At 51.7% G+C, this 14,266-nt stretch overlaps 1 protein-coding gene across 6 annotated transcripts in view; it reads left to right on the top strand.

The window, feature by feature from the left end:
• Positions 1-14,266, top strand: part of FASN (fatty acid synthase) — a 117,148-nt gene that overhangs the window by 75,015 nt on the left and 27,867 nt on the right. For 5 of the 6 annotated variants that reach the window (XM_019478272.2, XM_019478273.2, XM_019478274.2 and 2 more), the window contains 11 exons: positions 1,987-2,127; positions 2,979-3,131; positions 5,674-5,847; positions 6,619-6,819; positions 7,227-7,349; positions 7,895-8,010; positions 8,280-8,414; positions 9,626-10,088; positions 10,439-10,626; positions 11,314-11,503; positions 14,059-14,153. In XM_019478272.2, coding sequence (XP_019333817.2) covers positions 1,987-2,127; positions 2,979-3,131; positions 5,674-5,847; positions 6,619-6,819; positions 7,227-7,349; positions 7,895-8,010; positions 8,280-8,414; positions 9,626-10,088; positions 10,439-10,626; positions 11,314-11,503; positions 14,059-14,153 — 1,979 coding nt within the window. The remainder of the gene's footprint in view (positions 1-1,986; positions 2,128-2,978; positions 3,132-5,673; positions 5,848-6,618; positions 6,820-7,226; positions 7,350-7,894; positions 8,011-8,279; positions 8,415-9,625; positions 10,089-10,438; positions 10,627-11,313; positions 11,504-14,058; positions 14,154-14,266) is intronic. The other variant, XM_014598352.3, reaches the window with a different exon arrangement.

The raw sequence follows: 14,266 nt of genomic DNA on the forward strand, positions 1-14,266 counted from the left end.
ATCAGGGTCTGATCTCCGTTATGTAGGTGTAAATCTGGAATAACCTCACTGCCCCCAAGGGCATTACTGCTGACTTTCACCCACGTAAGTGAGGCTCTGTCCCTATGTGTGCATCCCCATGAGTGGGACCCTGTGTTTTCCCCAGGGACAAACAACAGCGGTACAATGTGCTGCTGCTGTTGTCCCTGGGGAGTGCCCACGCATATGCACTCTGGCACACAGCACATTGCCCCAGGTGGGGTAGGGGAGGCTGGGGCCAGCATCTAGGCTGGCCCCAGCAGCCTTACCTGGGGTCCTGGAGGCCTCTGAGGGCTGCAGCCGTGAGGATCCAGCAGCGGGGAGCCTGGCCAGCACCTGGCTCCGGCCAGCCAGGCTCTGGTTCCAGGCAGTGTTTGCTTTTCTTGTCGGCACAGGTTGGGGGGTTCTTTTTTGACACTAGGATCTCCCGGTGTCAACTCTCCTCCCCGCTCCCCTGTGCTGCAAACTGGCAACGCAAAGAACGCCTGCGTGTGTGATGTGTGCGGCACCCTATACCGGGCACGTGCGCTCGTATGATGCCATGTGTTGGGCAGCCTGCGTTTTGGCAAAAGACCTGCAACCAAGTGGCTGGCCTCTGAAGGCGCTGATCAATGCCAGGGTGTGCTGCAAAATGCATGTCTACTGGATTGGTTCTGCCAACTGGAAACATTTTGGACCAAAAAAAATGAAATGTGTGGTAGAAAGAGAGAACTTGGCTCTTCATTGACTCTGCTCAGAAATGTCAAGAACTGCAGACTTTCTCAGATTTGCAGAATTTGTCCAGAAATGACACTGAGAGTAATGAGGATAAAAACTTTGCTGACAAACAGAGTTGAATTCTGTCTTGTGGCTCTTAAACTTAAGCTGTCATGTTACAGCCATGATAACCCAGGAAATGTGGAAGAAAGAAGATTTTGTTGGTAATATCTTTTACCGGGCTAGTTGTAGAGATGGGAGAGGTGTTGGAATGCCCTTCCTCAGGGCTGGGAGCGAAGCAGATGCCACCTAAGCTAACTACCAGGTAGAAGCAGTTATTTTAATGGGCCCTTTAAAAAACAGGGAGAGGATCTAAGAGAGACTCTGAAGGAGCTACAGACCAAATAAAGAACAGTTGAAATGGGTAAACCTAATTATCAAGGATAATTAAGATAAGGCCAAACAAAAAGAAGAGAGTTGTTCACACCTCTGCAGTACGAGGTGTCCATAGAGAGCAGGTACATTTGTCTGTGATAAGTCCATATTTCTAAGTATCCACAAAGAGAGCGCATCCAGGACTGATGACCGCAAGTGCTGTGGAAAATCTCACCCCTGGTCTCATCGGTTATCATCAGTGTGTAGCTGTTCAGTGGGTTCCTAAAGAAGATGTGTAAGGGCTACGAGCTCTAGCCTCCTAGGTCTGGTCCTTAACCACACGACAGACCTTCCTTTCTGCCTGCTGGGGCTCTTCTGCAGTCCATGTTCAGTGAAATGAATGGCTAGCTCAGCCGGGCGTCTTCTGTCTTCGGAGGCAAGTGTCCAGCCTACCCCTGCCTGACTAGTGGGGGCTTGGCATCCTGAGTTGAGCTCTGATATGTGGAGGTGATGCTGATGAAGACACAGACATCTGTCTGCTCAGATCTTGGGTCAGGAGCGGGGCCTTGGGGCAGGATGGAGACTTCCTCTCTTCTGAAACTTCAGATGTGCGGGCAGCTCTTTTAAAACGTGTCCTGTCCCCTCCACCCCCACAGCCTCCATCTCTGGCAGCATCAGAAATGGAGGGCCTCAGGGCTCCTTGGGAACTGTTTGCTATTTGTACCTCCTCTGCTTCCCCCCATCTGTTTGCGTGGAGAGGGCTCCTGTGTGGGTGAGAGTTCAGCTTTCTGCAGCATTACACTTGATGCCGTCTCCTGTTTTCAAGGCCTGCTGCTGCAGTGCAACCAGTCTTCGTGTTTGTGTAAACCCTGGCTGTTGCTCTGGTTTGCTCCTCAGCAGGATCGTTTGAGATGGAGGACGTGGTGATTGCAGGCATTGCAGGGCGGCTGCCCGAGTCGGAGAACTTGGAGGAGTTCTGGGAGAACTTGGTTGGTGGTGTTGACATGGTCACAGATGACGAGCGGAGGTGGAAGGCAGGTGAGCCATGAGAATCCTGGCCCACAGGGCTTGCGGTCTGAACTCCAGTGCCTACAGGGGGGAAAAAGGGCCCTTACTGGCAGGGAAGGCCCAGCCTGAGCACTCGCATTTGCTTCTGATGCTCCAGTGTTTTTTGCTTTTATACAAGTCCAACCCAGGCCCACTTCGGTGTGGCCCATACTATACAGGGATGCCCCAGCTGACTCTGTGGTGCCGCTTGACCACAGAGAGGCTAGTTTAACTGTGCATCTGTGTCCTGGCTGTCCAGTGGCGATTTTCAGTGTAGCGATAAGAGTGACAAAACACTCTTTTTGAGGGTGGGTGTGAAATGGGCTCTCCATGGGTTTGGAGAGAAACAGAATGACAGCAGTCCCTTGACTTGTCATAGCATTCCTGGCTGTGTGGGTTATCCATTGAAAACCACTTTTTCTCGCTGAATGGGTCAGCATGTGCCAGCCACAATACAAAGCTCATTTGCAGATGCGCAGAATCGCTTCAGTTTTTCTAACTGGCGCCCAGCTGGCCCTGCTGTGACCCGCAAGCTGTGGTGATTCAGAGGCCATTTATTAACGTGGTGAAAGTTGCCAGGCCAGAAGTTTCCTTTAAGCGAAGTATGTCAGCAGGCGGATTCCATGTTGGAGAGTTCTTAGTTTCACCAAGGATCTTTTTATTGCAGATTGTAGCAGCAGAGTGCCAGGTGGGTGGGAAGGTACAATAAAATAAGACTTGTCAGGCAGAGTAACCAGACTTGGCACAGGATTCCCGATTTACATCTTCTTATATGACAATCCTTTGCCTAATAATTGTTTTGTGCTTAAAGCTTTCTGTGATGAATTTTTTCGCCCCTTCAGGACTTCATGGGCTACCCCGTAGAACTGGGAAACTGAATGACATCAGCAAATTTGATGCCTCCTTTTTTGGGACTCTGCCCAAACAAGCTGCTGTAATGGACCCTCAACTCCGCCTGCTTCTGGAGGTCTCTTATGAAGCCATACTGGATGGAGGTAAGCCCCTCAATAGGTAGCACTGGACATGAATGCTTGTGTGAAGTTCTTCAGCTGAGTCTTGCACTTGTAAAATGAGAAGTCTGCCATAGACTTCCAGAATCCCATCTAATGAGTTGGCTCTGGCTGCCTGTTAAGGCCAGAGAAATGGCTTGGAAGTGGATTCTGCATCCCTGATTCCAGAAGAAGAATCTGTTGGAGGTACCCTTGGTCTGAGGAACTTGTGTAGATGTCTTTTGAAATGCTGGAAGCCATCTTCAGACCTTAAAGACCATTTCCCTTGCCACTGATTTATTACTTGCAGCCTATTCCCCCTGCCACACACACACTTCTAGTTTTCTCTACCTGTCTGCAACCACGTGAGAGCTGCACCCCTTTCACACCAGTTTCTGCATGCTCTAGAGTTGGGGGTCCCTTTTTATTAACTTGGGCTCTAAACAGCCTACTCTACGGTGTGGATACAGCTGAAACTTAGTTGCTGGCATTTGGGGTCTCAGTCCTCCAATGCTTCCTTGCACATCTTGAGAGTGAGGGACATGGGGACTGCATTTTTCTGTCCTCTATTCCACCCCCACCCTTTTCTGCACTCAAGTTCACCTACTGGGTCACTGGGTTGGTATTTGCCCATTGCAACTTGCGCTGCTTCTAACCAGTGCTCAAAGTGCTGGACTGAATGGAGAAGCATGCTACTGTCTGGCCAGAAACTTATGCAAAAGCTCCAGTGTGAAATCGGTAAGGCTCAGGACTTGGAAGAAATATTCTTTGTTGAGGAGATAATTGATGATACTTCTCCAGGATGGGGAGAGGCCAGGGGATTAATTGTTGGTAAATAAGAGCAGGGAGAGAAACATGGGTTCCATAATTATGGAGCAGCTACAAGATCTCTGGTGCCAAATGAGCTGAATCATTCATCCTTCACCTAGGTTCATAGCTGGTCGGGTCAGAAGGGACCTGAGGAGATCATCTAGTCCGACCCCCTGATGTGGCAGGAAAGAGTACTGGGGTGAAATGACCCCGGCCAGATGTTCATCCAGCCTTTTTTTAAAGACCCCCAGGGTAGGAGCCAGCACCACTTCTTTTGGAAGTTGGTTCCAGGTCCTAGCCATCCTGACAGTGAAGTAGCACCTCCTGATGTCTAGCCTAAATCTACCCTCTGCCAGCTTGTGAGCGTTATTTCTAGTCACTCCTGGGAGTGCTTGGGGGAACAGGGACTCCCCCAATGCCTGCTGGTCCCTCTGACTAGTTTGTAAACGGTCACCAGATCCCCCCTCGGCCTTCTCTTGCGGAGGCTGAACAGGTTCAGGTCCCGTAGCCTCTCTTCGTAGGGCCTGCCCTGCTGCCCCCGATCATGCGGGTGACCTCCTCTGGCCCCTCTCCATGCTGTCCACATCCCTCCTGAAGTGCGGTGCCCAGAGCTGGACGCAGTACTCCAGCTGCGGCCTGACCAGTGTCGCGTAGAGGGGGAGGATCGCCTCCTTGGCCCTGCTCGAGATGCATCTGTGGATGCACGACAAGGTGCGGTTGGCCTTCCTGACCGCGTCCCCACACTGCCGGCCCATGTCCATTTTGTCATCAATTATGACCCCAAGATCCTTTTCTGTCTCTGCACTGACGAGAAGGGAGTTCCCAGCCTGTAGGTCTGCTGCTGGTTCTTCCCCCCAGGTGCAGCACCTTGCACTTGTCAGTGTTGAACCCATCCTGTTCTCATCCGCCCACCTCTGTGACCTGTCTAGGTCCGATTGCAGTCTATTCCTCCCTTCTAGCGTGCCCACATCCCCCCACATCTTAGTGTCGTCTGTGAATTTGAACAGTGTGCTTTTCACCCCCTCGTCCAAGTCGCTGATGAAGATGTTGAACAGCTGTCCGAGGACTGAGCCCTGGGGGACCCCACTGCCCGCAGCCCTCCAGATCAAAAATGACCCGTCCACCACCCCTCTCTGGGTGCGGCCCTCCAGCCAGTTAGCGACCCATCTGACTGTGTCGGCATCAACACCACAGTCCCCTATTTTTTTATTTATTTATTTATTTTTTTTGCTGAGAATGGGGTGAGAGACAGTGTCGACGGCCTTCCTGAAGTCCAGAAGGACTACGTCCACTGCTACCCCTGCATCCAAGGACTTTGTGACCTGGTCGTAGAAGGCCACCAGGTTGGTCTGACAGGACCTGCCTCTAATGAACCTGTGTTGGTTGCCCCTAAGCATATTCTCCCTGCCGGCCCCTCGCGGACATGTGCCAGGATAACTCTCTCAAAAAGCTTACCCAGGATTGAGGTAAGACTAACTGGCCTATAGTTTCCTGGGTCCTGCTTCCTCCCTTTTTTGAAAATGGGAACCACACTGGCCCTTTTCCAGTCCTCTGGCACCTCGCCAGAGCACCATGAGTGCTTGTAAAGCCGTGCCAGGGGTCCCGCAATGACCTCTGCCAATTCCCTCAGTGCTCGGGGGTGGAGATCATCAGGACCTGCCGATTTTGAACATGTCCAGTCCCTCCAGAAGTTCCCTGACTAGATCCTCACTGACCCTGGTGTGAAATCTGTTCTCAGGTATCAACCCAGCCTCCCTTCGTGGCTCAAACACGGGTGTGTGGATTGGTATAAGTGGGGCCGAAGCAAGTGAAGTGCTTACCCAAGACCCTGAGACACTAGTGGGGTACAGCATGATTGGCAGCCAGCGTGCCATGTTTGCCAACAGATTGTCCTTCTTCTACGACCTCAAAGGTGAGCATTGTCGCCCTGGAGTGTCATTCGTCAGCAGCACTGGGGGGGTCGGGGATAGCCATACATCCAGGAGGTGATGGGTGTTGGACAGAGAGGGACGATCTTTCTCCATCCTCCATAGGGGGGGCACTGCATAACCGCAGGGGAGGAGGCAGGTGGGAAGTGGAGAATGTGGCGCGACTGGGTTGCCAGGCTCGGCCCGCAGGCAGGTTTTGGGTTAGGGGATTGCTGGCACTTCTGAGAGGCTTCCTGGCCTGGCATGGTTGGGAAGGGGATAAAGAGGAGATAGAAACGGGGTGAAGCTGACGGGAGGAGCTGGTGTGGGCTGGAAGGTGGAGGAGGAGGGGACCCAGTGAAGAGCAGCTGAGCAGGAAGGTCCTGGGCAAATCCTGGGAGAGGAGGCTGTGGCAGTGGCAAGGATGAAGGTTGGGAGCCAGGGGACTGCAGCGTAAGGGATGAGAGTCCTTGAGGGGCTGAGCACCCTGTGTTTAGTGAAAGGCAATCTAGCAGGAGCCAAGGTGGAAGAGGCAGGCTTGGCCAAGGTGCATGTTCCTAGACCTAGCAGGGAGAGGGAGTAATGTCCCCCCTTTCTGTGTCTCAGTCTTGAACTGTTCTTACCTCCTCTTCCACTACGTGGTCTCCCACAACAACCGCCAGCGGCAGCAGAAAAAGGAGAGGCCTTATGGCAGCTTTAGGCAGGCAACAGGGCAAAATGATTGGCAACTTGGCTGTTGTTTGTTTGCCTATTAATTTTTCTCCCTGTGCCTTCAGGACCCAGCATGGCTGTTGACACAGCATGTTCCTCAAGCCTTCTGGCCCTGGGACTTGCTTACAAAGCAATCTGTCATGGAGAGTGTGATGCAGCTCTTGTAGGAGGATGCAGCGTCATGCTGAAACCCAACACGTCTTTGCAGTTTATGAAGCTGGGGATGCTGTCCCCTGATGGTGCCTGCAAGGCCTTTGATGCTTCAGGTGAGAGTTTAGTACCAAGTTGTCTCATTCTGTGGGAGGCACCCAGTGCTGCTTCCTCTTCGTACAGTGAGAACGAGAGCAAGGGTATGAAGGCTGGGGCTTTACTTTGTCCAAGTGCCGGAGCTTCCACAGGCTGCTCGCCCAGCAGAACCCAAAGCTGAAAACACGGGGAAAGACCGAGTGCTCCAGAGAAGAGAAATTGTTCCTAAAGCAGTGTTCGACCCCACAGGCCTCTCGTTCCTTCTCTGAAGAATATTGTAACTGAACTCCTCTCACTCCATTGGAAGTGTCTAGCATTCCTTACAGCTCTCTGGGCACGTGGCAGTGGCACGTGTACGTTGCTGTCTGGTGCCATTTGGAGCCTTTCGATTCTCACTGCGTTTATTTCATTCTTCCCTCGTCCCTAGGAAATGGATATTGCCGCTCTGAAGGTATCGCTGTGGTTTTGTTAACCAAGAAATCCATGGCCAAACGGGTTTATTCCACAATAGTCAATGCTGGGACTAACACTGACGGTTTTAAGGAACAAGGTGAGTTTTGAACCTCAGGGAGCAATGATTGGTGCCTTCAGCTCTCTTTAAGAGGTTCTTTTCTTCAGGGCAGGGAATGCAGGATCCTGTCACCCCTATGACAGAGCAGAGACTTCAGGATCTCCTTAAGTGACTCGGTGAAGAAGCAAGGAGTGGCGTGTGATTGTTGTCCTGCTCTCAGAATTGAAGCACAGGGGAGCATCCCCCTGAGCAGCCCTGCTCTCCCCATGTCAGCCTGAGAAGTCAAGCCATCCCGGCCTTGTCACAGTGGGGGAGGAGATGCCTGGGAAGTTGCATGGGTCCTGCTGATCAGCTGGGGAAAGAGGGGGAACTCTGTTTCCTAGATGCGCATTTCAAACCAGGGATTCATCTTTTTTCCACGTCCCCTTTAGCACAGCAGCTTGACAAGCCCTTGCTCTGAAGGCGGAAGACACGAGTGTTTCCTGAGGAGACCGAGGTGTCCTCAGTAGTGATGAGGCTGCTGATGTTCTGCCTCAGATGGGAGTGGGTGACCTGTGGTGGGGTTTTTGTTTGTTTTGTCCCAGGTCTAACATTTCCTTGTGGAGAGATGCATCAGCGGTTGTTCAGCTCCCTGTATACAGCATCTGGGATTCTGCCTGAAGAGCTGGAGTATGTAGAAGCTCATGGCACAGGCACCAAGGTGGGCATAACCTCCACAAGCCTTCTCTCCTTTTCTTTCCTGTCCTGTCTCTCTCTCTCTCTCTGCCTCTGTTTCATACCCATCAGTCCTTTCTTTCAGATAATTGCCCACTTCTGCCTGTTGCTGGAGCACCTGCCCCTTCATCTCCTTTACCACCTGCAATTTTATCTAAAAGACTTTGCCAGGAATGTGAGACTGGGGTGGTTCTGCTATTGGGGTGTTCTTGCACGGTCAGCGTAAAACCGCTGTGTGATTTCTTCCCCTGCCAGGTTGGGGATCCGCAAGAGGTGAATGCCATCGCAAAAGTCTTGTGTCCAGGCAGACGAGAGCCACTGTTGATTGGATCCACTAAATCCAACATGGGTCACCCCGAACCTGCTTCTGGGCTTGTTGGATTACTCAAGGTAACACACTGGCATAGAACCAACCTACAAGGTAGGCCCGGGGCGGCTGGTGCTGCCTCTGGCCTCGGCTGTCAGCATCCGCCCGGGCTCTGAATGCTGTGTCGAAGGGGAGGCACAGCTCCCAGGCCCCCAGTTCTGTCTTCCTTGGTCTGGATTCTGAGGAAACTTGAATTGTGCTCAAAAGCAGGGCTCCTGGAATGGACCTGTGACCCCACTGCATTTCTTAATAGTGACTGATATCAAAATGCCATCTGCTGCCATAAGTCTTCCCATTGGTACAAAGCTGCTTTTGGGGGCAGCACCTGGAGCACTGAAGGCTCCTGAAGTTTGGGACACCAGGTCACTAGGAAGGGTGGGATGCAGCCTGAGCTCTTGGTGTCCAAGTGGATAAGGGATCCACTTGGCAGTGGATAAGGGATGCATCTTTCCTTCCCTTTTAACAGAGGAAGGGGTTAGGTAACTTACTCTTGAGACGTGGGTGCAGACTTGAACTTGCCGCCCTACAGCCAGCCTTAGTATCTACTGTGGTGTCCAACACCAATCCGTTAAATGTTACTGCGTAGCAGAGGACCAGCTTTCACCATGAAGCCGGCTCGTGACGACTCTGTTACCATGTATGCGGAAGCAGCAGGAAGTCTCCAAGCCAGTGCTTCTGGCCAAGGGAGGTTCCTCCCTCCCCCCCAAGTGTTTGCGCTCAGGTCGCAAAGGGACAGCTTCCTTTGCAGATATGATCCCTGGAAACTGCCGTGTTCCCTCTAGATGAAAACGGGCGTGCTAGATGAAGTGACAGACACTGCAGTACAGGAAGTGTCTGGGATTGTGGACAGTCTGGCCTGCTCCCACCACCTTGTGCGTGACAGCTGTCACACAGTCCTTCCACGTTGCCGCTGTCTTGTCTTGTTGTTTGACTTGCTGGCCTGGCCTTCTGCAGTTTGTTGTCTAGAAACAGCTGGGGAACCATGACGAGCATCCTCCTACCAGCTCTGCTCTGTGGCATGGAGTTGCTTTTTCCTCCCTGTGCCTTAGCTTTACTGTCCTGGGGAATGATACGGAGCTGCTAAGCGCTTTGGTATCTGATCTAGTGACAGAGGAAGCTGTTGAAATTCAACTGCTAAGAAGCACCCTGTGTCTTGGGTCCTGTGCAGAACAAAACCAACAAGCATCTGGCAAAACCAGGGATCTAAAGCCTGGACTATGCTGTTGTCTTTCAGGTGATTCTCTCTCTGGAAAATGGGGTGTGGGCTCCAAACCTCCATTACAACACCCCGAACCCAGACATTCCTGCCTTACAAGATGGCAGCTTACAGGTGGTCTGTAAACCAACCCCAGTGAAAGGGGGCCTAGTCGGTATCAATTCTTTTGGCTTTGGTGGTTCCAATGTCCATGTCATCCTGAGGCCACATGACAAGAAGAAATCCCAGCCTCTGGAGGCACGTCGTTTGCCACGACTGGTCCAAGTCTTTGGCAGGACGCAAGAAGCTGCGGAGAAGCTACTGGACCAGAGCAAGAGACTGGGGGAAGATGACTCATTTGTGAGCCTACTCAATGATTTGTCCGCGATCCCCACTTCCTCTATGCCGTACCGGGGCTACAGGCTCGTTGGCAGTGAGAGTGACGTGAAAGAGGTGCAGCAAATCCAGGCATCGGGGAGGCCCCTCTGGTACATCTGCACAGGTAACTTTTTGGGGTTGGAGGGGAAGGGTGTCAGGGTTTGTTGGCTTCTGTGCAGCCAGGCTCTCAGGGTAGTTATTGGTGCCACACTTTGTTCCTCGTTCCACTTGCATGTACAGTCTAGGGGTTGCCATGTGGCAAGGGAGGCTTTTCCAGATCCACTGTTTGTGACCAGCTCTGCTGGAAGTCCCCTCTTCAGTGCTGTTTCCTTTCCTGTGGTAGCAAGACCAAGGAAGAGCAGCGCCTTGTGTTCCATGGGGACTGGAAACCAAACATCTGAGACAGGGCTCCCATGCTTTCCTGGTCCACTCTGACGTGGAGCAAGAATCAGGCTCTTGTTGCTCTTCCTGCAGGCATGGGCACGCAGTGGGCAGGGATGGGCAGGAGCCTGATGCAGCTGGAGCTGTTCCGCCAGTCCATCTTGCGCTCGGATGAGATCCTGAAGGGCACTGGGCTGAAGGTCTCTGACATCATTCTGAATGGTGATGAGAGCATGTTTGATGATGCTGTCTGCTCATTTGTTGGAGTCTCTGCAGTTCAGGTAAGACGGGGAGCTGGGGATCTTTACTAGCGTTGCTCTGTGGGAGCAGAGTGCCAGCGTCTGCATAGCCTTATTGCGTCGTTCCTCCAGGAGTAGGCAGCCAGCTTGCATCCTTCCCTCTGCATTGCGTCGTTCAGGGGCATGCTGCACACATGCATGCTGCATTTGCATGTTTTTGGGGCTTGTCTACACTGAAAAATTTAATGTACATTAATTATTTTTATTGTGGGTTAGTGAAGCTGGGTCAGAGCTTTGTGTAGGTGTTGGTAGTACAAGTGTTAAATTGGCCTTACTCCAATTTTCATACTGAACTATGTCTCCTAAATGCCGCTTAAGTGCTAAATGAGTGTCCACACTTTTTTTTTTAATGTGGAGTAGTGATTCATACTTTTAATTAATTTGGATGAACTTCTTTGCATGTCACAATGTGGATAAGTGTTTAGTGATCACCTGCTGCAGTAGAAATGAGGGAACAATAGAAAGGATTGAAGAAAACTGGGAGTGTGGCAGAAGGTTATGCTTGCACTTCGCCAAGATTTGAAGGCCAGAGCTTTGCGGGAGGGAAGCAGCAGCAAGAAGGAGGAAGAAATGGTGCAGGGAGGCCCAGATAGCAGTGTGACGGTGCCCCCCATAGGTACAGCTCTGGCTGGGGTGGCCTGGACTGGAGACCCCTGCTCTGTCTCGTAGGTGGCACAGATCGACATGTTGAAGTCTATGGGCCTCCAGCCCGATGGGATCGTCGGGCACTCGGTGGGAGAGGTGGCCTGTGGCTATGCCGACGACTCTTTCAGTCACGAAGAAGCCATTCTCTCTGCCTATTGGAGGGGACGGTGCGTCAAAGAGGCAAATCTACCCCGAGGAAAGATGGCTGCTGTTGGTGAGTGACCTAAGGCAGGCTCTTCCTCTCGTGAGGTTGGGGTGGGCACTTCTGCTCTTTGCTGCAACTGGCCTAATTTGTGCTGAGTTGGAGAGGTAACAAACTTGGGCTGCTTGACCTAGCAGTAGAGGGGGAGGAGGCAGATGGAGATAGGCCTTCATGTTCATAGTGGTCATGACTCGAATAACTCTTCTCAGTTGCAACTTCTGATGCTGCAGTTCCCTGTTCCTTGTCAGAAAAGGGTTAGGAAGCCTTAAATGTTATAATGCAAATGTAACCTGTCAGCCAGAATGCTCTCTGGCTCCTTTGAAAGGAGGTTGGGGGCTCAGAGCTGGATACCTGGGGTGGGGGGGAGATGTCTCGGAGATGAAGAAAGAAGCAGAAAAGATTGGGGCAGCTCTTGGAAAAAGGACAGACTTTATTCAAATATGAGTACATAGAGAGCAAACAAAACGAGCCAGGAAATCAAAATGTAACAAATTTTAAAACCAAGAAGGGGAAGTACTTTACACAACAGATCTGTGCATTAATCTGAGGCTGGGAGCCAAAAAAAAATTAACAAAATTAACTGTCTATACTGATAGCAGATGAATTCTATTTTAAGTAGTACAAATCCTGCTTGCTAATGGGCGTGACCCAGCCCTGACAGACGGGGGACTGGGACGATGATTGCCTGCCTGTATAGGCTGAGACCTCGCCACCCCTTTCCCAGAAGAAGGTGCAGGCCTGGCCCCAGCCCGGTCTGAATGCTGGGCTGGTGCAGTCTGCACGTTGCATCCTCTGATGTATTTTCTACTCTTAGTGCCTGCTGTTTCACGAAGGTGTTATTGGAGAGTGACCCTGCAGGCGGTCTGTCACTTGGCTAGGTTCCTGTTATGGATCAGCGCAGGTGGGCTGGGGGTTAGAGCAGTTGCACTTCGCATGTGCCAGATATGTCCAGAGGGAACACGAGGAAGTGTACCACCTAAGTTAGCCCCATCTCAAGCTTGTTAGGAAGGACATGACGATCGTCCATTTAGCACGGATCCTGTCTGTGAGTAGTAGCTGTATTATTTATAGTGCATCTTTCATGACCTGATGTTGGTTTCATGGTTTTTCTACTGGCTTTTGCCACTGAAAGATCAACTGGCCAAGTGTTCCTCTCACCAGGCAAGTTCAGATCCCTGGCAGCTTTAATGAAGTTGCTGCATTGCTACAGGGATTATAAATGAGAACAGGACTTGTCCCTCTTCCCAGTTAAGAAGGACTCTTCTAGCTCAGGGCAAGACTTTAACACCAAAACATGCAAGGTTCTCCACCTTGGGAAGAAAAACCCGCAGCATCCTTATAGGCTCGGCAGTGCTATGTTGGCTAGCACTACGGAAGAAAGAGACTTGGGGGTCATCATTGACCACAAGATGAACAGGAGCCTGCAGTGCGATGCTGCGGCTAGTAAAGCGACCAAAACGCTGGCTTGCATCCATAGATGCTTCTCAAGCAAATCCCGGGACGTCATTCTCCCCCTGTACTCGGCCTTAGTGAGGCCGCAGCTGGAGTACTGCGTCCAGTTTTGGGCTCCACAATTCAAAAAAGGATGTGGAGAAGCTTGAGAGAGTCCAGAGAAGAGCCACGCGCATGATCAGAGGTCAGGGAAGCAGACCCTACGACGACAGGCTGAGAGCCCTGGGGCTCTTTAGCCTGGAAAAGCGCAGGCTCAGGGGTGATCTGATGGCCACCTACAAGTCTATCAGGGGGGACCACCAGTATCTGGGGGAACGCTTGTTCACCAGAGCGCCCCCAAGGATGACGAGATTGAACAGATATGTCCAACGGTCTTGCTGGAGTTTATAAGGAAGAATTTCTTTACTGTCCGAGCCCCCAAGGTCTAGAATAGCCTGCCATCGGAGGTGGTTCAAGCACCCGCATTGAATGCCTTCAAGAGATATATTTGGATGCTTATCTTGCTGGGATCCCATGACCCCAGCTGAGTTCCTGCCCCTGGGGCAGGGGGCTGGACTTGATCTTCTGAGGTCCCTTCCGGCCCTAATGTCTATGACATTTTCTTTCAACAAGTTTGTTTTTAAATGGCTTGAGGCACAGAGACTCTCACTGCCATCAGCTGGCTTTTGCAGTAAGGGTTTGAATTTGAACTTCATGCTCTCCCTCCCTTTAATATCTCAGAATCTCACCTCTGGTGGGATCCATTGGGCTTTAGGCACCTTACACAGCTCACTTTGACTTGGGTATTAGTGGAGAGGGCTGTTGTGGACTTGTCAACCCCAGAAGTTTGGAATGCGGTCTCTTCTTCCTGGTAGTCCCTGTCATGCCGCTGACCACCGTAGTATCGGAGCACATCATAATACCCTTGGGTAAAGAGTCTACACAATTCCTTGGCGGACCCTGTCCTAGAATCTCAGACCCAGCAGGTGACTGGCAGCAAGAATCCCTGCAGTGAGGAGCTTGGGCCTCCCCCTCGCACCACGTCTCTGGAGAACCAGCTGTCCTTCTGTCAAGGGCTGCTGCTTCACTTGTACATGGAGCATTTGCACACCACTCTGAGCATCTTTCCTCTGCAGGTCTGTCGTGGGAGGAATGTAAGATCCGCTGCCCTCCAGGCGTGGTGCCTGCCTGTCACAACGCTGAGGACACTGTCACTATCTCGGGGCCAGAGGTGAGCAAAGATCTGATGTACAGTCCTTATTTTCCTATGGTGATCAGCTGGGACTCTGTGGGCATTTCTACGTGTGCTCTGGGGGGTGGGGGCACGCTTTAATTAGAGTGGCT

This window comes from Alligator mississippiensis, chromosome 8 (assembly GCF_030867095.1).
Source record: "Alligator mississippiensis isolate rAllMis1 chromosome 8, rAllMis1, whole genome shotgun sequence".
NCBI lineage: Eukaryota > Metazoa > Chordata > Crocodylia > Alligatoridae > Alligator > Alligator mississippiensis.